The sequence below is a fragment of the Carassius auratus genome, unplaced genomic scaffold (genome assembly GCF_003368295.1).
Source record: "Carassius auratus strain Wakin unplaced genomic scaffold, ASM336829v1 scaf_tig00214657, whole genome shotgun sequence".
Lineage (NCBI taxonomy): Eukaryota > Metazoa > Chordata > Actinopteri > Cypriniformes > Cyprinidae > Carassius > Carassius auratus.
In genome coordinates this window covers 30,070-48,165 of record NW_020527754.1, presented here as the reverse complement: position 1 = coordinate 48,165, position 18,096 = coordinate 30,070, and the positions used below count along the sequence as shown (strand labels likewise).

Here is an 18,096-nt window from a genome sequence, read left to right as displayed (position 1 = left end):
AAGTGCAGTAAACCGTAAACGTATGTGTGTTACACAGCATTTTCTAATAATACGCAGCATAACGGACCATTTTTGTACAGCTGAAATTACTGGAAGTGAATAACACCAGAAGCCTTATACATTCAAGTTACAAATGGCTGCATGCCTAACATTAAGAATAAGGTGAAATGCATTCAAAATGCATTATCCGTTGCTTACATACAAAAAAAATACAGCTTTCATTCTTCACACCTCTTGCAATGTACTGTATCTGCAGCAGACAAATGCAAGTGCTGTTCTGTGTGTGAAGTTGTGTGGCAAATCTAAAGTGACAAAAACACGACTAAAACAGTGATGCTGGCGTCTTATCCTGAGATGATACCAAGTTATAGTGTTAAACAGCTGCCATTAGTACTTACATTGTTGACTGAAACATACTGCGGTTCAAAGGGAGGAATCAAACTTTGGTACGGGCCGAATAATCAAACTGTGTGTAAATAGCCTAAAATGCAGAAAATTGTTGGGATCTTCCGCCCAGACACCCAAACACACATTCCTGAAGACTCAGATACTCCTAGCTCTGATTTTGAGTCTCTTTGGGGAGCCTTTCTGCACAAAACACTAAGAGCCACTGAAGTGGAGGAGAGAGATGCAGACGGAGTATAAAAAAAAAAACATTTGATCTGCTTCACTTAGGTGCGGAAATGAAGTTTCTGCTGATGCCCGTGTTAGTGTCCTGAGAGGTTTTTTAACTGACGTGGAATAGGAGAAGATGGTTTCAGGGGCTGTCTGAACAGCAGGGGACTAAAAAAGCTGTTCCATCATAACTAAGAGCAAAAAGCTCAATGGGAACATCCTTGGTGAATCATCGTAAAACTATAGCTCCTGCATTCAAGCCAGACAAACCACAGAATCAAGCTCTGTGAAACAAGTTGGTTTTGTTTTCTAACTTTTGGTCTTGTCTTGATCAGCTTTTCTCACCTTGGGAATAATGTCGTTCTCGTTCTTGAGAACGAAGCGGCCCTCTCGGTCGTCTTTGTTCCAGTTCAGCTGTACGACCAGTGGTTTCTCATCCAAGTCCAGTTTCCTCTCTTCTGTCACAGAGAAAGATTATGCCAGTCAGACAATCACCTCTCTATAATCAAAGTACCGTATTTTTCGGACTATAAGTCACACCTGAGTATAAGTCGCATCAGTCCAAAAATATGTCATGATGAGGAAAAAAACATACATAAGTCGCACCGGACTATAAGTCACATTTATTTAGAACCAAGAACCAAGAGAAAACATTATCGTCTCCAGCCGCGAGAGGGCGCTCTATGTCTTCAGTGTAGACTACAGGAGCACTGAGCAGCATAGAGCGCCCTCTCGAGCTGGAGATGGTAATGTTTCCAATTGGTTCATTTCTCTCGGTTCATGTCAAATTAATTTTGATAAGTAAGTCGCACCTGACTATAAGTTGCAGGACCAGCCAAACTATTAAAAAAAGTGCGACTTATAGTCCGGAAAATACGGTACATGAAACGAAAATAAAACTACAGTCCTGATGGATTTCATTCATGAAACAAAAACACCATAAATAAAAAAATAAAAACATTATTTTCTAAATTACAGCATTTAAAGGAATAGTTCATTCAAACATGAAAATTGTCATTAATTTCTCACCTTCTTTCATCTTCAGAACTCAAATAAAAATATTTTTGATGAAATCCGAGAGCTTTCTGATCCTACATAGACAGCAATGTTTTATAGCCCAGAAAGGTAGTAAGGACATCGATTAAATAGTCCATGTGACATCAGCGGTTCAACTGTAATATTACGAAGATAAGTTACATTTTTTTGTGCTGTGCCTTGTTTACAAGAAGAGGATTGCACACGCACACATGTGTCATGGTATTGAACACAACACGAAAGAGGAGAAACTCCTTTTACTTTCGGACAAAAATTACTCTCGTAGCTTCATAGCATTACGGTTGAACCACTGATGTCACAAAGACTATTTTATCGATGTTCTTATGTTCTTATATATATATACTTTAATCAAATACATGTATCCTTGGTGAACATCAGACTTCTTTCTAAAACTTTTTTTTTTTTTTTACCAAACCCAAACAGTGTTTGTTTTATGACAAATTCAGATTTATTTAGGAGTAGTAAAAAGTCACAAAACTGCATTTAATGATTATTTTTGTGTTCCTATGACTCACCGCCACTGACATGGACCTCATAGAGGGAGTATTTGGGAGAAGACAGCATCCTCATATCCGGTCTGAACTTTTCCGCCAGCGTCTCGATCACATCCTGCGTGGTCGCCGTGCTGGACACTCGGATACACTTTGTGGCGAAGTTCCCCGCCACTCGATCCTGGAAGTAAAAGCGCATCACGCCATGGAACTCCAAGTCCTGAAAGAAGAAAAAGAACATAACAATAAGTGCATGCTATTTTGGTCCACGTTATTTTCTTATTTCAATCCACATTCCCCAACAAGTTTATGCACTTTTAAAGAGCATCTACATCATTCAGATACACATTCAACCTGCTGTGAAAGTTCATCTCTTCCCCATCTGCAGTTTGCGATTAAATCTAGCAGGAGGCTACATCTTTACCATCTCTGTTGTGTGTAAAAAAAGAGCAGCTCTGTGTGGCAACATTAAACTCGTAACCTGCAGCAGAGGCTGATATTTGAGCTGGCCGAGCAGGATGCATCTGGGACGAGGACAGCAGCCTTAAGAAAACTGTGAAGACGTGCTGGAAGAAACCTTTGTGTCTGTATAATAGAGGAGCAGGCGTATCAGCATTCGCTTATATTGTCTGATTATACCACAGCAATATGAGCATCAAAGTGGTTTTATATTAATTTTAGTGAGCTGTAACAGCACACCACAGACACACAACTAATTCACTCTATATACTGCTGTGTCCGGACACACCCCACCACACGCCTGCTTGTGTGCCACACTGTCTTACATACATAGATATATGAGACACCTCCTATAAAAACACTGACATCAAACTACAGACAGACAACACAGATCGCTTTCAATATTATATTCATGAGTGCTTTAACAAACAAAATCCAAATGAGGTGAATGAGGTTTACTGTAACTTTTCTAAGTGATCGGACAATTTTGCCAGGAAGATGACAGACAGTCAAGCTGAAGTCAAATTTTAAAATGTAGTTAATTATAATTAAACCACAATGATGCAATACAAGCCAATGCACCTATAACAGAATAGAAAGAGAGATCAAAATGACATGAAATAGCAGTCATTGTGCATCTAATTCCTATATGATGGACTTCTGAGTCAATATTTAGAAGGATTTGGGGCGGTCCGACATTTTGACCAATTAATTTCGTTAACTTTTCCAAGATCTTTTCAATTGTTCAACCTAATCGCATAAGGATAAAAAATGGAAAAAGTGCCTTAATGTCGTGTTGAAGCCAGCTATATGAGCAAGAAAAAAAATAAACTCCTCTGTAGTGGAGGGTAACAAAGGCTCAGTTCTGAACATAATAAATATATAAATCACAGGCAAGGGAAAACATTTTGGGCTTTTAATTCCTGAAATGTGAGTGTGTGTGCGAGAGGTGTGACTTCAAACATCAAGAGAAAAAAACGCCATGGCAACCAGAACAATGAGTGTCAGGAGAGTCACCGTGTGTTTCCTCAAAACACAAAGGGCCATTTCCTGTCAGATCTAGTGTGAATACCAACTTCAGCCAGTTTGATTCTATCTGTAACAAAAGGCCTAATAAAAAAGAAAATCAACTCCCTTATAGTGAATTTGCCACAGCTATGGGCCATTGCTAGGTAAAACAAAACAAAAAAATCACTCAGTGAATCACAATAAAAAAATAATAATAAAATAAATAAATCACACAATTTTCCACCATTTTTTTGGAGCATGAATAAGATTTTATCAGTTTAGCATGCTGAACTGCACTAGACTTCAACTATCTAGTACACACAGACACAGGAAGACAGGACACACTCTTCGGCTACACACAAGAATGTCTTTGAAGCCCGGTAAGAGGGTTTGCTGATGAAAAGGAGACATATATGAGCACTACGGCTGACTGTTTGCCCCCCGCCGTCCCACCTTTGACCTTGGAACTCTAAACCCTGCTGGAGAAAACTCATCCCAGCTTTATCATCATGAGTACAGAGGGACGAACGCACAGTCTGAAGCCATGGACTGTGTGCGGTGGAACTCATAAATCAGTTATAGGACGGGATGCTGTCTTTTATCTGTTATCCATTTGAATTTCAGGAATTCCGTAGCGGAGTCAAACATTCCATCCAGGCTGATATCATCACGCTCCTCTGATGAGAACCATAAAGATGTCAACTGTCACCGCTTTCGGCATATGGAAAAATGTGCAGAGCACCTGGAGAAATATAAGTAGCGGAATTTGAAATATTCCCCAAAACACTTACAATCCATGAGCCATTCAGGGAGGCTGGGTCCCTTGATGGTGGTGACATCCAGTTTAAGACAGTTTTATTGAGGTATCACTCAGATAATTTATTAGATTCATTAGTATTTTGAGTTTTTATTTTTCCATTTTCCATATTTTAAGTTCATGTTTTAGTAATTTTGTTTTTAAAATGTATTTTATTTTAACTAATGAAAAAAATGTTTTTATGGTTTTAGTTTTACTATAATAACCCAGGTTTAGGCTGAAATCGTTTTTTCTAGAGGTGGAAACTGCACATTTGATAAACAGCATGCACTATGCATTGAAAGATTCTGTCAGTCTCTGCGTCAAAAAATATTCACATTGCACGGAAATGCCTATGTCCATAACGAACAGTGAAATCCTACCAGCAGGGGACGACGACAGGTTATTACAGCCTTCATGCAAATCATCAGACAGTTTGACAAGGATAAGCTTATGAGCTCATAGCTTTATTTCAAAGTGGAGAAAAAGCATAATAAAACATGTCAGTGTAGAATTTCGGTCAAGCTTGTGGCAACCCGACCTGACGATCACACCCAGAATAACTAAAAACACATGGGACTGCAGCCACCTCCCAATTCACACCACACAAAGCATTCAGCTTTTACTAACAACAGGACACAATTTCTGCAAAATAATTTGGTGATATGCATTGCTATGTGGTTGCCACGATGTTCTGCGTGGTTGCTAACTTGTTACATTTACATTTGATATGCTATAATGAAAAGCGGCTCCATTCAAGATATAGTTTAATCCCTGGGAATCAAAAACAGGATTTTGGCATTGTGCTATGCTATACGCCCTGAAATGTCTTGTTGAAATCCAAGTGTATAAGCAATAACAATAGTGATGCTTGCATTCACCAACAGGCTAGAAAGAAAAAGGGCTATCATCATTACAAAACACTAGCGCAGAATGCAAACAGGCTAATCTGCTCGCCACACACTGCATATGACTAAACATTTCCATGTAGCAAAGCGACAGTTCAGACAGTTAAGATAGCACTGAGTCAACAACTTCAGCCTGCATCGTATATAAAGGAGAATGACCCTTTAGACCACGAGGTCAGCATTCATCTCTGCCCAAAGCGCAATTAGCATACTAACAGCCCGGCTCTGGTCTTGACAGTCAGGTTCATCGATGTGCGAACAGACTCATGACTATCAATCTCCATAATGAGAAACAAGAACCAATCACTTGTAAAGCACCAGCAAGCCTTGGTTAACCGCTGTCAGTTTAACTATTTTTTCTGCTCCACCTCATATGCCATATCATGGAAAAACAATATTTTTTTTTTTTATAGTTGGGATGATGACCATATCACTTATACGCTGATACTGGATATTTAAATGTGGAAGAATAATTCAACCTATTTTCAGGCTTTAGGCTACTATAGCAGTCATGTAACACTAACTTCAACTAATTTGCGTGATCCCTTTAAACACTTCTGGAAAAGTGGCCCTTCAATTGAGACTCATCTCATCAATTAACTTTTTCATTAACTATTCATTTCAAAATAAATTCTTATTTCATACTGTGCGTTATAATGCTGCAATGTCTAGATTCACTTAAGCGTCATAACACTGATATGACATGGATAAAAAATATATACATTTCTAGTGCTGTTGTTTTTAGACCAAATGTGACTGTGGACCATAAAAGTCCAGGTGGGAAGTCGTGACTGCTGTGTGTGTGCACTTTGGATGGGTTAAATGCAGAGCACAAATTGTGAGTATGGGTCACCATATGTCACGGCTGTATGTCACGTCACTTTCCAATTTCCACTTTTCAAAAGTTGCTGGGGTATATTTGTAGCAATATCCAAAAATACACTGCATGGGTCAAAATTACTGATTTTTCTTTCTTTTTTTTTACCCTCAGATTCCAGATTTTCAAATCGTTGTATCTTGGCCAAATATTGTCCTAACAAACCACACATAAATTGAAAGCTTATTTATTCAGCTTTCAGATGATGTATAAGTCTCAATATAAAAAAAAAATGTATATTATGACTGGTTTTGTGGTCAGGGTCACAAATAGATTAGAAGTTTATTGGCCATAATAAAATTTTTAATGCACATATAGAATATATAAATTTACAATAAAATTCTAAAAACAGTAGCTATGTTTCCATTAAAGTTTCGAATTTAGCTTATGCGCAAAATTAGTATATTGCATAAAATATTGTTGCAGTAGGTGAAGCCACTCTTTATTATTTGCACTTCAGAGCGCAAAAACAAACACATGCACATAAAAATAGGTGGATGGAAACATAGCTAGAGTTCACTTACATAAACAATTATTAAATGCACATTAGCAGAAACTGTTCAATTCTAAGAGTCAGAGTGAGGGTCAAAATAGTCATCTAAACCAAAATCACAAAGTTGTGTTACAAGAACAAATAAAATGCGACAATTGGGTCACAATATGAACCCTTTAAATGTTCAGATAATTAAAACCTCAAGTCCTAGAGAGGTCACTGGGTTATATTAAGTTGGTTTAAAACTGCATTTAAAGCAGTGAACGCACATTCCTGCGTGAGCACCTTTCACCTCTGATGGAGGCTGATCCTGGGGGAAATCAATGTGTTCAACAGGTCTCTGACCTGGACTAATGCAGTGGTGTGTTTAGAGGGGTGGCGTTAACCCCATGTCAGCAGGACACTCTGTTCGCCGAGACAGAGGGCAAATTCCCAACACACAACTATCTGGACAACTCTTTTGCTTATTTTCCATCACAGAAAATATCTGGACTAAAAATGAATGACTTTAAAAGGGAAGCAGCTAATTTTGGTGTGATGTTGGGTGTCCTAAATCAGATGAGGACAAAAGTTAACAATCTTATTACTGTATATCTGAGTTTACATGAGACTAACAGCAAAACACTATGTAAACACGATTCTTATAGCCTTATAAACACACATACTGGGATAACAGAGAGATAGAGAGAGTGATAATCTAATGAATTTCAACCCAAAATAAGTGAGAGGGAGTGATGACTTTTCGTGATCGTGATCGTGATCGGAGCACCCCTAATCAAGCATGAACCAAAGGTCATAAAAGGCAAATAAAAGTCTAAAATCACAAAATGCAGAATGAATGCATCAAACCAAACCAGCCCTGCATGGTTCTCCGAGGAGCCGTAAATGAATGTGACAGAGAGCTGAGGAAACAGAAAGATGCTGCTTTTAGAACAACCGTGTATTAAAAGTGAACAGAGAAAGTGTGTGTGGGAACACAGAGGAGAGACGAGAGTTTGGGGTGGTTGGTATGTGAAGTCGGGTCACGGCGAGTGGAAAGACTTCTGTGACTTTCATGTTTTAACCAACACTGCTTATCATTCTCCAAAGCCCTGAGCCTGTGGGACTGTCCTGGTTACCACTAAACTCTGAGTGAACTTCCCTCTTAACACACAGCTCGAACTAAAACCCCATATTCCTATTTTATTAAGAAAGAATTTTCCATATTCTGGAGACTCAAAGATAATGATCGACTAGCAATTAAAAACAATGAAAAAAAAAAGTCATCACTTTAAGGAATATGACTAATATCTGTTGGAAAGACTGTTGTCCATTGGTGTGCATTTGGTGCAGGAGTATCTTTTTTCTCATTTATTGATTTTTTAATCATCATCACTTTCCTATCAGTCCAAATCACCTGATATTTTTAGAATTCCAATTTAGAAAGAGTTTCCATCTTTTTTTTTTCTATTATTGATTTAAATATTTTCATGGCTTAAAGCATATATATAAAAAAAAAAGTAAAAAAAAAAAAAGTTAAAACATTGAAACTGTAAGAACAGTCTGCGTATAGATTTAAAACAGGCCTGCGTAAAATATATTGATTTCTTGATTTTAATTGACTCTCATTTTTACAAAATGAGAAAATATCCCTATTTTCCCAAACTTTCTTAGATCCCAAGAACAGATTATACTAGCCTGTTTTTAATTTAATGAACAGAACTTTGTAGTGTGCCTCGTATCCAATAAATAACAATAAAGTGACAAAAGTTTAATCCACAGTATTATAATGTAGTACCAGCTGACTCTCATGTATAATTTACTGCATTAGTTGAGAGATTTTTTTTTCCTTGAGAAAATTTGACATGTATTGTACCTGATATATATTCAAAATAATCGATATTGAATTGAATCCAATTGCAAGCTTGTGAATAGAAATCAAATCGAACTGTGTCAATACCTAGCCCTAATTTCTAATAATGTCCTTAATATTGGTTATTAGTCAATTATAACCCATTGGTATCTGTGAAAAACTGAAGTTACCATGGTACTACATAAGCAATTACAGCTTCTGCAAGAGACAATAAAGCTCTACTACACAAAAAGACCATAACGATTCTCTTTTTGCCAAACATGAATATTCATTAAGACATAAACGCATACTAATTTCAACATGACACTCAAGTAAGATTGTTCAAGAAAAAAAAGCTATTATAGATGCAGTGTAAATGAGTCATGATGCTAAAACAGGCCAAGGGGCTTGTTTAAATCACCTAGTGTTCAATGTTCTAGAGCTTTATTCACAGACACAGTAAAAGCATCATCCTGTTTTAAACCTCGCACCTTATGAGCTCCATCGATTCTTTATACGTCCAAGTAGCTTCATGTAAAACACGGAGCATCTGATGGAAATAGACCATGTCCAGCTATAAACAGACTGCTTACATCTCAGAATAGAAACATATTTAAACATCCTCATGGTTTGCCCTGCAGGCAGCTGGCAGATCTGGCCGGGAGCTTGTGGTGAAGATGCAGTTAACCTCCTACAGCGGACGGGGCTCTCACTGAACACAGAGCTGCTGATAAAGACACAGATGCATCTAAAAAAATGTGAATATTATGGAACAGTTCTTTATTTTTTGTAATTTAATTAAAAAAAGCAAACTTTCTCTTATATTCTACATTAATTGCACACCTGCATATCACCAGAGAAAGACAACAGAATTACTCCAGAAAATGTTTTAGAATTAAAATTTGAGGAGCATGCATTCCAAGCCTGTAAACACAAAAAATCAATCTATCGTGCATGCAAGTAGATATGTACATATACCTAATTATTTGGTTTACAAGTAAACTACAGCAGTGTTTTACACTTAATTTCATTCACAGCAGTAGTGGGAAAAGAATTCCTAAAGGGGCCGGCTGAGCAGACTCGTGCTGATTGGACCAGTTTCCGTTTTGATCAGCATTCAGTTGGGATGACTAATCCTGACGCTGTCTGAGCTCCTGTCAGCAGGAGTGTGTATGTGTCTCCTTTCATGCTTCAACACACACCAGTCACATGACCAGTCTTCCATGGAGTCTCATGTTCTTGTTTTGATCCATGAAAATAAACGTCAAGGTTGGATAAGGGTTGGACAAATGTGTGTTTTTTTTATTATTTTACATAAGTGGTTTCTTATTTGTGGCCAATTAAGAAATTATAAAATTAATATAACAAAATAATTTAATACAAAATATATTTAATAAAAGAATAAAAATGTTTAAATTTTTTAATGTTTTAAAAAAATACTACAAATGACCATAACTGCTTATATCATCCAAATCGGTAAAAAGTGATTAATTATATTTACATTACATTACATTACAAATGAGGACAATGGAAGCAATCGAAATCAAGTTTTTTTTTTTTTATTATATAATAAATAAAAAGAAAACAGATCAAATAGAAAAAGAATAGAGCATACAAGTGTAAGAGGCCTTTTTTGCTTTTGTTAATTATATAATAAATAAAAAGAAATCATATTGAATACAAAAAGATTAGAGAAGCTAGTGACTTTTTAAAGAAAACAAGCAATTAGTAAATGAATATTTAAAATCAATAATAATAAAAGTCAGAAACAATTGAAATTACTAATGATTAACATTCAACCATTATTATTATCATCATTATTATTATTAAATAAAATAAACGATGATGACAAAGAAAACAAGTGTTACATCTAACAAACCTATTCATTTGGATAATCTCCAATAAAGCAAATCTGTTAATCTATCAAATCTCAAGACTGGAGAGCAGCCCCATGTCCTGACAGCACACCAGAGACCACCTGTTCCTCTGTTTATTAAACACTGCATCCACACGTTGCATCAGTGTTAACCTGGGCTAAAAATTCAGCTGCTAAAGAAGGCCAATGTCACACTTTCTTGCGACAGCATAACTCATCTGGGTCTCCATCGGTCACTCCCATCTCTGAAAAAATACAGACACTTGCTGCTCAGGACTTCTTCCCCCTCAATCTTAGTTTCTAGACACGTAACTGGTTCATGCTCACAGAATACAAGACGACAGAGCATTCAGCTTTTTTTCTTATAACAAAGGATTCAGTATAACCCCATGACTCGTACGAAAAACTTCTTGCAGATGAGGCCAGGCCTGTACGGCCAATCAGCTCAGAGCTGCAGGCCTATTCAGCGAATCAGGACAATGTATTTTTCCCCTTCACCTCATCCAGGTCTAGCTGTTTGAGAAGGGAGTGGATGAGAGCCAAACACGGCCCTGTTAAATCTGATTAGCATCTTGTTTGTGTAGCAGGATTAGGCGTTCCTCGTGGTCTGGCCCTCCCGGTTCGGGCGTTCCTTACGGTTCAGTTTAAAAGCTTGAGGACGCGTGCAAGAATAAAGAGCTAACCGTGTTAATAATGCACGGTTGACCATGCCCTCCCCCCATGGTTTCCACATGGTAAAATCAGAGATAAAGGTAGAGGTTGGTTACCCTACAACACAACAAAAGCAAACTGGAAAAAAGTTTGGGAATGAACCACAAATGGCGCATTTAATGTGATGCAAAAGAGGGAAAATAGAAAGGCCAATATGTTGTAATGTTCTGCCCCTTCGTGCCGATCATTCAGTTTACAAAAACTGGAAATAAATCGGACCAAAAAAAAAACTTCCAGTGAAAACATGGGTTATAACTGAGTTATCCATGTATGCAACATATTAAACTGTGTGTCCTGTAGGAAGGTGCTACGTTTGAGCTTAAGTGCTCAATGAGCGATGCATCTTTAATCAGTGGACATTTACTATCAGATATCAACTTCTGGAAAGAGGGCATCCTTCCCCCCATGACAGGAATCCAATAATGGCCTCATGCCCTCGTGTTTGATACAAACACAGTGCTTACACAGCATTAACTCTATTCAGCAGGATCTGGAAACAAACCCACAGATATTAATAACAACCAGAGTCGAGCAACATGCACTTTTATTTGGTTGACTGTCATGACATAACAGACTGTGATTTAATTGTGCATTGTGTAATCTTAAAATTATATCATTACTACCATTTATTTGTATACCAATATGTCCATTTAAACATGAACACATAAGCACAGCATGTATTATAAATACTAACCACAAGGTAAGAAGCAGGACTTGAGAAGAACAGGCAGATGTGTACAATATCAATCACGAACTGATCTGACAACATGACCTTTGACCCAGCCTATACAAAACATGTGCCCGAACACTTCACACAAATCCCACAATTTAATGGCAAAAGCAATGCACTGAAGGATGAAGTGACTGTACAGTAACAGATGCTTTTCCTAAACTGGAAAACCAGAGATGGGTTGGATGAGTAGGTTTCCTTTTTCTGTTACACTGGGGAAAAAGACAGATTCTGACACAGAAACTATCTAGGCTAGAAATGACTGCAATAATCAAGACAAATCACGCTGCGTCAGTGCATATTATTTCAAAGAAAAAAACACAAATATTGGTCTTCATTATCCTTCATCAAAAGAAAACTCGTTAGTTTGCTCCACTTTTAAAACAACTTTGCGTTTCAGCTGAAACCTCTGTGCTTTTTAAAGCACTTTCCTTCAAGCAAACCACAAATGAATCAATTTCCAATGAAAAACATCAAATCTCAACAAATCCACCCAGCAATTAGTGATGAACTGAAATGAATTTATTGAAACAATAAAAAAAGAATCATTTGTTTAATAAATCAACACTAAATACAATTCTAATTTTACAATATACAATTAATCATATAATAACATTATATTATAATATATAATCGAATAGTTAAATTTAATTAGAATTAGTTTTCACTCCAATTCATTGTAGAAATATGAACATTTAAAAGATGGGTGTAATAAAAAGTAGTTTTTAAGATTTAGTCAAAAACGCATTAAATAATAAAGACAAAATATTAAGTGAAAATATAAAGAATTTGTAATAGTTCATATTTAACAAATTTAGCAAAACTTTACTAATCAAAATATGACATCAGAGAAGCGCCATTTTAAATCAATGCTTTTAGTTTCATGTTCACTAACAATTCTAGCAATTTAAGCAGGCAGTGTCGTCCCAAACACACGAGTAAGAATTTGACAGATCATGCAAACATCTCCTTAAATCTTGTCCACAAAGCAAAAATTCAACCCAAAAATGACAAGTCCAAACGCTTTTCCATCCATCCATTTAATTCATGTCACTCTTATCAACTCCTTTCAGAGAAAATGAGCGGAAACATCCATTGCAATTTCTGCTGAGCACGAATCGAACCATCAGCTTCCTTAAATTTGACAAAAACACTCAAAAGTCAGCTCAAAAGGTTCAGTGACACCCAGCGGAAGACATTTAATACATACACCCACGAGGACCGCGACCACCATTAACCGCTGCAACGGGGCCCTCGTTTACAGCGGGGACCCAGCAGCTGTTATCAGTGGGGTGATTTGGAGCCTGTCTGGTAAGCTTACAGTCATTCCAGTGTGATGGGCTGAGTGCTGACGGCTGCTGACCCAGGGACAGTCTCTCCACGGAGAGGAACAATGAGCCTCTTTCATGCCCAACACTTGTTGCTTTCTAGCCAAATCCCCCCTGCATGAGTCAACCCCTCCCAGAATCCTCAACAAGATACAGAGTGGTTTCGGTCTGTCAAAAAAAGAGAGAGAGAGAGAGAAAGAAAGAGAGGGGGGCAGGGAATGAGATGCGGAGAGTGAAATAGGGAGGGATAGACTAGTTGTAAATCTAACTCTTACACATTCCTTTCCCAAATACACGCACTCAACTGTTTGGGAGTGGTTTGTCAAGGGTCGCTCTTAAACATAGGAATAAAGAGAGAGAAGAGTGCAAGGTAATGAGAAACTTAGAGGAAACTGATTTACCGACAGGAACGTGGGCTGCGCATCTCCAAGTGAGTCAATCAAGCCTACCCACAGAGCTATTCCTCCTTGGAGACAGCATTCAGCTATGTGCTGGTTAGTACAGTCACGCACGATAAATGCCATGCGGAGAAAAACAAAAGAACTGGTGCATGCTGGGACACTAGATCCCAGATCTTGTGCCCAAGCTTGATGCTTGAATTCAACGAGGGGCACAGAGTCATGACTGAGAGGTGAGAACGAAGCCAATCTCATTTCTCATGTGTGACCACACAAAGCGCACAGGAAACATGGATGAAAGTTCACAGAATGGCCACATCCTGCCACATCCCACTCCATGGCCCTGATGAGTGAATCCATGCATTTCGCTCTTTGGCTTCCTAATTTCCGGTTTTGGGAGGATTCTGCAAGATTGAGACAAAGGGCAACAGCAATGCATGCAGACCGACAGTGCACCCCTACATCTTGCATGTGAAAAGTTGTTTAAAATGACTTTCAAACCCTTTACGCACAAATCCAGATCTACCAAAAGCATAAATTCACAGCTATAGAGGGTTAAGCAGTTCACAATGGGTAACTGATTAGTGATCTAGCTGTTTGTAAACATGTAAAAATAAGTCCTGGATTAAAAATATGAAAAATGTTTGAAGTCAGTGTTTTTGATGGAACACCAGGAAAGAAAGGCAACAGAAATGAAAACAAAGGCCTCTCCACACAAACCAAAATATCAAGCTTGTTTCCATCTGTGTGTCTAAATACACTGTCTCCATAGGAACCAATAATACCTGAATACCTCAGTGGATAAGGGAATGTGCATGTCAGAACAGGAACTAGAGAAACAGTGCTATGTAAATTCAAGAGCCAGCCCTAATGATTATTGCATAAACACTGTATGTTTGCAGGGCATTCTAAATTACTCTCAATGAGCCATAGCGGTGCAGGTTAGCTCTACATCAACATTCATATTCGAGACGGTCTATTTCTGTTCCAAAACCCCAGTGAGGTTTAGGTGAGCATTATTTTAATGCTATGGCTGATAACAATAAATAATACATATTAAAATTCAATAAATGTTTTAATTCTATTATATTTACATTAAAAAAAAGTGAGTGTGAAGTGACGTGACATTCAGCCAAGTATGGTGACCCATACTCAGAATTCGTGCTCTGCATTTAACCCATCCGAAGTGCACACACACAGAGCAATGAACACACACACACACTGTGAGCACACACCCAAGATTCGAGCCCACAACCCTAGGATTAGGAGTCAAACTCTCTAACCACTAGGCCACGACTCCCCCCTATAATTAGCGTGATGTTAGTTTTATAATTGAAGTAGAAATTATTAATGATAAAAATATATACCGCACAAAACTCACTGTGAACTATATGGTGAAATTAAATGCAATGCATAAGGCTATATTTGGCTTTAATTCTGCATACCATCAAAGCTTGCCTGCATTCTGGAATTGCCTTTTCATTGAAATTTTAATGCAAATCTATGAGCGCTCTCATCCTCTGTATGGTTTTTGTACCTGAACAACAAACTGCAATATCTTAATCTGATGTTACAAAATATTGCCCAGGTTTTATGAAGTTATATGAAAAGCAGCTGTAGCTGTGTGGTTCCAGGCAAGCTGTCTCAGACAGGACAAGTGTAAAAGCGGAGCATCACTCTCCAGGGCCCTTCCATCACGGTGGAGTGTGAAGGGGGCAGGCAGGTCCCTCGGGGTCTCTCCATCATCACACAGGCAGGAATAGGCAAGGGAAGAAGGGTCCGCTATCGTCAGCTCTCCACACTCCGAGCCCCTGGGGAACACATGCGTGTGATGACCATCCCTCACGTCTTCACGTCCTTCAGCAGCAAAGAAGGATCGGGCTCCGACTGTCCTTGGCCTGCTGACAGTGAGCGCCCACATGTAATCAGGATGTCGCAGAGAACAACATTGAGCCGAAATTCAAATATCCGGTAATAAATCTCAGAGCAAAAAAAATCTTTGCTGTTATGGTTTCCAGCCACTTCAAGATAAAGTTACAACCCTGAAGGCCTCTGGATTTCACTTGGCTTCAATTAAAACCATGGAATGATGTGCTGCAAATGGACAGGTGTGCTGAAGAAAAACAACTTGGGAGGAAACCCACTCTTGAGCATTTAATCACCAAGAGCAAACCAAAATTTGCACAAGCAAGCCTGAGGCAAGAGGGCAACACCCAAAATCCAGGCTCAAATATCAATACCACAAAGCTCAAATCTGATCGCTCGTGATGAGGCCTTCACAGCAGCAACCAAACTCAAGGCTGGATTACACATTTAGGCTTTTAAAATCTGAACACATTTCACAAAACTAGGCATCAAACATTTGCAGACTTTGTAAATGGTTCATGTTTTTTTTTTTCAAAATTGGCTCAAAATATCAAACATGTTCTCTGTATTATCTGACTGGACAGTCTGAAACAAACAACAACAACAAATTTTGCATCTGTGCATATCATACACTATCTACAGACTGAATCTGACTACTAGCAAATAGTTTTGAATCCATCCAGACTGTAAACCAGTGCAAAAATCACATGGTATATTCAATCATCTAAAGCACAGATGAACGTCCCGTTGTGGAGAACCTCCAGTGTATTCCTGCTAAAAAGACCAATAACAACAAAAACCATGACAGTCAGTTTTTGTGCAGCGATGTATCAGCTCATTCATCATTTGTGACACACTGGACCACAAGTGGTGGTACATGGAGAAAGCATTTCTGGTTACCCACTGGTGGACATTGTGCTTTGGGGTTGCTGTGGTCCCACAGCTGAAGCATTTCTTCCTCAGGACACATTATTGCCTGGAATTCCACGGTAGTCTTACATTAGAATCTGCATCAATTTGAAGCCAGGCCAGTTGACCTCTTGGTTAAATAACTCCAGATCAGCGGGCACATTAATCCCTTTGTCAATGTCTGCTCACAGGCAAACTACAGTGCCATAATCGTAAAGGACGGGTGAAATCAGGCCACTACGATCCAGTACTTACAAACCAGCCTGGATTCATGATATGAGAGGGAAGATCCTACAAGGATTTCACACTCAAGTCAAACTCCTAAATGGGCACAACAGAGACGTTTGAAGTAGCAGACAGCAAACAAGAGTTAATCAATATAAAACAAAGACTTTAAGACTGTAAATCTTTCCTAAACTTCTAGAAAACCCATCAGGTGTTTCACAGTTTCATGTTTCACTTTCAGGTGTCGACAAATTTCAATCCACTAAAAATTCTGTTTTGTACATGAAAAATAAGTCAAGACCGATATTATAATTTGATACTACTTTTCCTAAAATTACACTAAAATCAATATGCTTCAAATATTGTTAAAAAAATCTTTAGTGTAGCTGAATGTTAGATGGTGAAAAAAAGCCAAATGCTGACAAAAATAATGCAAATGCAAAACTGAAAAAATGTAATTAAAATGGAAATCAATACGGTCATATGCATTCCTACAAACAACAAACTTCAATAGTATTTCAAGTCAAGCGAAAGTTCACCCTGTTCTGATTAGAAACAATAGGCTTGAGCTTTTTGTTCAAAAGCAATGCGAGTCTATACCTGAAACCAAACCCACATAAACATCTTCCACACAACATATCCATTTCTTCCTCTCTAACGCTCGTGTTGTTTTTTTAGTGCTAAAACTCACTGCATACCACTTTATAAGCCAAGAGCATTTTATTCATATAAATGCAGATTGCTTTGTTCTGAATCCACCAGAGGAGCCGGGCGGTTTCCTACAGGCAGACAGTCAAGGGATTGTGGTTCAGCGGGTTTACCAGTCTCCTGTTGTCCTTTTCCTGTTTGAGACAGGAAGAATAATAGCCAGTGGTGTTATGAAGACAAATGTCATACAGTTCATGTCATACAACCTCCTGAAATGGACACGTGACTGGTTTCCTGGGTTTGTTTACCCTTAAAAAAAAAAAAAAAGAACAAATGTGGAGGTGAAAAATGACAATTTAACTTGGTGGGACTTCAGTTGAGACCAACTTTTGCCAAATGAAATTTCTATAGATTGTGAGTTTTACTCTACCCAAAATAAATATCTTGCTGAAGAAATATTTTCTGGGGTGGGGGATATTTCTTCAGCATATTCATTATTGGAATTTCTTTCAATTTTTTCTCAAGATATTTAGGATTTCCCAGACATTTTAAAAAACCCTGGTTTTTATGACCATGGGAACCCTGCACCTGCAATGGATGGAACCACAAAGCTTGCAAAACAGACATTTTCAAGTGCAGATTTCCTGGAAAAAGAAGACCAGTTTGTCTCGATATTCAGGGAGCTGGTGTACCAAATCCAAGAAATTATATAATTGTGCACCATACTATCAGAATGACATCTGCACTTAAAAATGCTGCTAGAGTGATTTCACATAAAAAGCGACCACAAGTTAACACTAAGTCTGTTTTTCCTGTAACAAGAAGAGGAAGGACAAGTAAAGATATTCAAACATCCTGGCTAAGGTTCATC

At 38.1% G+C, this 18,096-nt stretch overlaps 1 protein-coding gene across 14 annotated transcripts in view; it reads right to left on the bottom strand.

Moving 5' to 3' along the window:
* The window catches only part of LOC113092595 (afadin-like), a 94,316-nt gene that overhangs the window by 52,684 nt on the left and 23,536 nt on the right, over window positions 1–18,096 (bottom strand). For 8 of the 14 annotated variants that reach the window (XM_026258252.1, XM_026258242.1, XM_026258250.1 and 5 more), the window contains exons 2-3: window positions 2,187–2,382; window positions 961–1,073 (exon numbers count right to left, since the gene is read on the bottom strand). In XM_026258252.1, coding sequence (XP_026114037.1) covers window positions 961–1,073; window positions 2,187–2,382 — 309 coding nt within the window. The remainder of the gene's footprint in view (window positions 1–960; window positions 1,074–2,186; window positions 2,383–18,096) is intronic. The other 6 variants (XM_026258243.1, XM_026258254.1, XM_026258245.1 and 3 more) reach the window with 1 other exon arrangement.